Genomic DNA, 7,252 nt, shown 5'->3' with positions numbered 1-7,252 from the left:
GTGCAAGCAGACATTGACAAAATTCGCGAAAATGCACAGTGATCGCTCAGAGGAGTACAACCTCTGTACCTTGACTTGAGGCAGTTTTGCTAACGGGAACTCCACCCAGACGTCCGTTCAGCTGATTTTTGTGTGCTATTTCACAGTATGCTAATGATAACTTTCCATATAATAATAAAGTTACAAATATTTTTTAATTTAGTCGCGTTTGTCAAACTTTAAACTTAAGTAAACATTTTTGAAGTCAAATAATCCATTTTCCATTTTGAAATCCTTTAATTCGGCCCCACTCAATAAACCATCATAAAAACGTTAGATATAAGTCTATATCGCCAAGAAACTTTACTTTCCGTAACTTTACAATAACGTCTCTTTTCGTTTCACTGACCAGAAATAGCCAGTCCACCCCTCAACTCTTTTAATTTTTTGCATCTTTTGAGTGAATATTTTTCTGATAAAATAAAGTAAAGCGCCCATTCACAAAGCTTTCACTATGGCATTGGGAGGGGACGCGGATGCGAGAACGCGCCGCACGCCCTCTGATTTCAGGGACCGCGCGATGGCTCGTCGCCGAAGAGCGAGCTGAAAACTCCGAGGCAGTCATTCAACAGCGAGCGAGAGAGCAGAAAAGGAGCAGCTCTGGAAGGAGCTGTCCAGGGTCTGTACAATACCGAAACAGTAAAAAAAAAAAAAGACGCTGTGTATTTGTTCTTTGGATATAAACCACTGATGAATTTACCGTGGCAGGGCTTCTTCTTCTTCAATTACCATATCAGTGCGACGGAGGTAGAAAAGTCACTTGGAGCATCAGTGTAATAGCCAAGGCAGTGAACTTGAACTGAGAAGAGTGAGAACTGGTTTTGAGGACAAAGCTGCGCTTGGATTCAATTAATTTTATACTAAAAGAGCAACTGGACGTGCATATTTGGTTTGCGTGATTGTGTTAAGAGTTCTTGACTCAAAAAGAACAGAACTGCAGTCTTGCTAAATATTCGGTCATTCCATGTGATTGTTTATTTGAAATTATAAGTGTGTTCACAAGACGAAGGAATCGCTTCTGGGGACACGTGTAAAATTAGACAGACAAGACCCAGGCGGTAAAGGGCATTTGTGAATGGCCGTGCAGTTGACTGGCTACAGGCAGTGCGGCGAGGGCTGCATGCACTGCTAATGTGGATGCCACGCACTCGCGGTATCTCCCTCCCGCCGGGCTCAGCGAGACGGGCGCGCGAGAAAGGGCGATTACAAAGTTTCGGTGCCAGGATCAAGTGCACGCTGTGGGACGGACCAGTATCAGATCTGAAATGTAGTCTTTTTTGTGTAAATATGTCGATATAGGTGGAAGGATTACAATACATACGGTTACATATTGATTTTTCGTAACGTTGGTTTCAGGTCAGAGACATACGTTTCTCTTTGGATTTACCCGTCTTGTTTCCGAACACTGTACGAGGAGCGGCTCCAAGCAAAGTATTGCACGTGACAACGTAAAGAACAACCTGAGACAATTCGAGACTGAGAATACCGCGAATGCGGAAGTGACCACAATAAATCCTGCGTGTTCGTGGGCAAACAAAAATTGTATTATTCAATACACGTTCTCAGAAGACAACGAAATTATTGTGGATTTACTTCAATCACTTACGATGCCCATTACTCGTGGAACTGCCCTGCTGCTCGTCTTAACTGTCCTCATCGCCAAGGGTAAGTCGGGTACTTGTTATGCTTTCGAGACCGGCACAAACACACACACAACGCGCAGGGATTTAGGACAACAGGATTGGAAACTACTGTTAGTTCTTAAGTGCGGGATTCCGCGCGTTTATAAAGAGCCGCTCGCTATTCTAAATTTAACTTGTATGAATGAGAGGCTGTGGATTTGTGAGCGCGATTATACAATATTCAAACCAGAATAATTAAAACAACAGTTGACAGGAATGTGGGGAGCGACGCATAAGGACAATCCGGCATTCTTTAGGTGGAATTAGACATCGATTGTCTGTCACAGGCCATTCCCACATGTTACGCTTTCCTACGCTGCGTATACTATATATAAATGCTTGCCTGTTTCATCCCGCGTTAAAAACCTGTCTCGGTCCTCCTTCCCTTGGTTAATAATACCTGCACTAATTACGATGGCAGGGAGGATTTAAACTGTCCGAATATTTTGGTGAGCAGGGGCCTTCTTAATTTTTGTGTAGTTATTGAAGTTTGCATTTTTGTATCCACTCTGAATACCTGTTTCCCATTTTCACCTCAAATCTATCAAGATCCGTGACTCGTAGTTTGCCACATTAAAGGCAGGTGTATGAGTTGGACGCAGACAGTAGTGCCCAGTCTTCAAAGCTGATGAAAGAAATAAAGCAAATGTGTTTTTCTTTTTAGTATGAAGCGGTTCTTAGTTGGTAATTGTGGTTGTATTTTTACTCTTGTTCAAACTTGACTTTTACAGTCAGTTTCCTTCCCGTCGTGTTCCCCAACCTATTATTAAAAACACTGCTAGTTGATTTTCTCTTTGTAATTTAAAATATACCAGCGCATAGGTGTGGTTTTGCTTTCTAGTCCCAAGCCCAGCAGCACAAAAAAAAAACTAACTTTAAAGAGCGTCTAAAAAATTATTGGCCCTCTACATATTTTGTTGGATACAGTGTTTAGGTTGAAAACAACATCTGCTAGGAAATTATTCCAGTGGTAAAAAGACATAATATCAGAAAACAGTGAGGCTTTTGAACTATTTGGTGTTGAATATAGTGTTAAAAGAAGGGGATTAAAGGGACCTACCAGGTAGAAAGGGTGTGGCAAAGCAATAGAATCTCTTTCTTTTGAAGATTTGAACATGTGCCATAATTCTTCTGTTTGTGTTATTTCCTGCCCATTAATCTTGAACGTGATGCTCTTTCCATGATCTTGTTTTCATTCCTATTTCTTCACCAATGATAACACATAATAGTCTCTTTTGCTTGCTCCGATAGCTGCCCTTGGCTTGCCGAACACTGAATGCATTCTTTTCTACACATTTCATCCTTCTTATTTTATTTGCACAACCTTATTCCTAGACAATCTATAATATGCCAACAAGCATTTTGATCTGGAGATGTAAACGTTGATACACAGTATAACAAAAGAGACTCTGCCTATGTTAAGTGCTTGAGAACCTGGTAGAAACTTGGATAAGTAAGAAATGCCTGGGGATTTCATAACTGTGATTTTCAGATTATTTTAAGGGTTTTATTTATTGCCTGGTTTTAACTTATTTAAAAAGTACCAGTCCAGTTCCAATAACTGCATTTTCAAGAACATAATTATTTCTATCGCTTGATTAACTGAGAAAAATACCAGCATTACAGTACATAAAATATTTATGTTTAACAGGTTTACAGAACATTAAAATCTTGGGTCTTCAGTTTCAGTCATTAAAAGCATATTAAAACTACAAAATGGAAAAATCATTTGAAAGAAAAATAATTTCTTTGGTATGTAGATGAGATATTATGGTAAAAGCCCAATGTACATGCTGTTTTTGCCTACTCTATGTGTACCACTATGCAATTCATTATATTGATTATATGTTCAGTATATTTGCTTATTGCTACATTTTCAGCCCCACATAAGGCCATTGCTTGGGCTAATAATGTTAACCATTAATACTACTAATAATGACAGTAAATTAAAACACAGAAGAATTTTTCTTTGGTGATACTCAGTTTAATTCTAGCTTTAAATCTGAAGACATTTTATACAAGAATCCCATATGCCTGACGTATCAATGGAACCCAAAGTTACAAAATAAAATGAAAAACTGGTCATCACAATAATTTATTAATATAAGGAACAGCACACATGTCATCTGTGCATATCTCCAGTCTGCTTCATCTCATTTTTCTCCTGTTTTAACCTGTTGACCAAAGCTTGTGAGATCCACCAACCAAACTCAAAGATCCTTAATTAAGCAGGACACTTTCAATACTATGATAACCTGTGAGATCTCTCTACTCTAGTAACAGCTTCTTTTCTCAAATTAATTTACTTATACTACAGTTCTTATTATGGACAATCTTTTTCAATTAGTTAAGCTCATGCACCAGCATTTAATTTTTCTAATCATCATTTCTGTTGCATGTGCCATTTACTGTATATATCTTCTGTGCCCACAAACTGGAACAGGGCAATCCTAACACTATTACTATGACTAATATATGTAGTATGTATACACATTAGACACACTATAATGTTAAAATAAACTAAACAAAGCATTTTGAGGGGATGTGTTTAAATGTGTTTGACGACAAAGTCTCTGATTATTCAAAGGATGTTCTACAAGAGATACTGCAGCATTAATTCATTTACAATGTCATTAAAAAACGAGAATTTAGTCAGCCTTGACATTGTTGGGGTTTTTTTTTGTCATCTTTGCAACATGTTTTAATTTCCTTGCAGTCTGTCGTACTTGTACTGTATGTGGTGTCTTTTTTCTAATGTTTAAATGTGTTTTAGTTCTGCTGTGTGCATAGTTGGCATATACGTAGTTAATGATTTATTTTTGTCTGCATGTATTTTGCTATGTTATTTCCACTGGCTATGCCATAGGGAGCTGTTTCACACAACACTGATTTAATAAGAAAACTAACTCACTAGCTGTTCAGAATCAACAGTTATTGGCCATATGCACGAAAGATATACAGTATCCAATAATGTAAGGTTTTTAATTGTATCTATAATTTAGTCTATGAATGGCAATCCCTTGATTTTGCTAAATGTTTTGCAATCTGCACACCAATTAAATGGATGGTATTGAAACCCCAAAATAAGATTAACTCTGAACTAGCAATAAAAAAACAAATTAATACCACAAGAAAAGATGGAATTGTCATTGTTTTGCAATCAGTGTACAGTAATTAACCCAGTTTACATTCCAACAGTTTTGCTTCTGTAAGGATTATTATAAGTGCTCATTTATATAAACACATTGCTCTTCAAGCAGCATCACCTGGTTTTCCCAAGTTAAACTCATTTAAAATGTAACAGACCAAAACACTTTGATGGGCCATCATTCCTATGAACGCACACTTTTGCATTCAGCAAGCATTGAGTGGCTAGTTAACTTAAAATATGCATCTCTTCTGTGTTAGAGGAAGAATTACTTTATACTCGGTGGAGTTCATTTGTAGAATCATCAACTGTGTTTGAAAATACATAATGACATTTTCAAACTTGGGGGGTCTATCTTAGCAACATTAGGTACAAGGTCTGGAGGGGGTGCTGGTTCATTACAGGGCCACTCACACACAACCCCATGCAGATTTAATTTGGAATCTGCAGTTAACTTAACCCACTCATCTTTGGTATGTGGAAGTAAAGCGAGAGTACCAGAAGAACTTGCATTGATAAGTGCACAGATAATTACCGAGCATGAGATTCCAGACCAGGATTCTGGATCTGTGAGGCAGCAGTGATGCCAAGATTGCAAACAAAAGATGGTAATATACTATCATTGACTAAATATTTGCTTGCCATAGCACTGTGAAATTTATCTTGATGAAAGAATTAAAGCCAATCTGGTTATGAAAAACTGACTGTATACCACCAATCCCCATATGAAATTTATTATGAATTGATCAGTAAGATTGAGTGCATACATATGAGTGACAGAAAGTGCATTCTTCTGTCCACCGCTATTAAAGGTGGCGTACAGTATATCAAAAAGGTAACTACCCTGCGAATTGTGATCAAATTAGATACCAGTTGTTCATTATGTTTAAAATGTGAAAAGTCCTTGATTTCGATTAAGAAACCAGTTGCCTAAGGGTTTATATTATTGTCATATGGATGATCTTTAGTCGCCCATTAAGGCCCACAGTTTAGTTTCCGGCGCCCTAATTATTTTCAGAATCTGCCTGTTGGGGCACCACTTGGGGGCATCTGTGGCGTTTCGTTAATGCAACTTTAGGATCTTGCAGCCGCGAGTTCGCTACGGAGAAATGGCCGTGTTGGCTGGCTTGTCGATTCTTGTGTATGATTAATGTTTTGATGTTTCAGGCGTAAGTGCCCCCCAACCATTCACAACTCCACCATCATCTCTCTCTGGAGAGAATGTAATGGTCCCTGTTTGAAAAGGGACAATCGATGACCCAGACTAGTGTGTCGTGCCAAAAACAGCGTTGGCTGGTTAAATATTTGCATGCGCAGAGGCCGCCGAACTAAATATGCGAGTGCTGTCATTTAGATTCACACCACCCCCACCGCCGCTGGTAATAAGACATGAAAATCAAATCCTTTTCTAAGGTAACCAGGGCGCAGAATAGGCTCATTCACCGGCTGATTTATGTCTCAACCTTTTAACTCTAATTATTATCCCACGCCTTGCAGCATGCCTTCCGCTTTATTTTAAAAAAATTGAGGTCGCGCCACAGCGGAGATTGTGCACGGGCTTGAGCGCCGCATATAATAGCTTGGTTTCATTCGTATGTGGGATGCGTTGAACAGCGGCTGCCGTTGCCACACAGCGCAGCATAATATTGGCGAGACGTGCCCTAGAGAAGGCGAGACACGCAAATCAAGGCGGCTTTCGGCTGACATTAGTGCTACTTAGCATAAGAGGAGTGAAAGTGGCTCGGGCGACGCGTCGGCTAGCCAGTTACTCCCTCGGCATGCCACACGGTCAATGGCTCAAACATATCTCGCAGGCAGCCTTAATGAGTGCAAGGTGCACTGGTGCCTGACGTTTGCTAGTGACAGACATTCGTATATCAGATGTAGAGTCATCCATCTGTCCGTCCATTTTTTAAAAAATTCGCGACACTTAATGAGTTAAACTGTCAAAAGCGGGATTAGCACTCCGATGCTTACGCTCAGATCATCCAACGAAGATGTCATAAATTGCGCTTTTTGACCCAAATCTTATAAAAGCATACAATTGCACTTGGTATCTTCGAAAATCTCAATGTGAACTTCTTTTGGGATCGATAAGTGACTGGCTGAAGCCTTATTGATCCAAACAATAGAATATGCCTCAGTATATTTTTAAAGTACCGATGGCAGCAGAACCTGACAGGGTTATTACTTAATTAGCATAAAGATACGCCCATCACCCCACCCCTCTTTAGAAATCAATCGAGTGGCAGAATTGTGACACGGACATGCAGAAGGCTCGTGCGTCCCTTAGTCATTTGCACTACTGCTTTTATTGTTGTAGCACAAGCCTTCCCAAATATCTACGTGTATGTAGTGTCTATGGTTTGAAGGGTACCCCGAC

The 7,252-nt window shown here is 39.4% G+C and overlaps 1 protein-coding gene across 1 annotated transcript in view; it reads left to right on the top strand.

The window, feature by feature from the left end:
- The first annotated feature begins 608 nt into the window (after window positions 1-608).
- Window positions 609-7,252, top strand: part of tmem132e (transmembrane protein 132E) — a 647,459-nt gene continuing 640,815 nt past the window's right edge. Inside the window, exon 1 of the mRNA XM_039756648.1 lies at window positions 609-1,704. Within this exon, the coding sequence (XP_039612582.1) occupies window positions 1,647-1,704 (58 nt within the window). The 5' untranslated portion in view covers window positions 609-1,646. The remainder of the gene's footprint in view (window positions 1,705-7,252) is intronic.

Source organism: Polypterus senegalus, chromosome 6, assembly GCF_016835505.1.
Source record: "Polypterus senegalus isolate Bchr_013 chromosome 6, ASM1683550v1, whole genome shotgun sequence".
Taxonomy (NCBI): Eukaryota; Metazoa; Chordata; class Cladistia; order Polypteriformes; family Polypteridae; genus Polypterus; species Polypterus senegalus.
The sequence above is the reverse complement of the archived record's forward strand: the minus strand, read 5'-3'. Positions and strand labels throughout refer to the sequence as shown.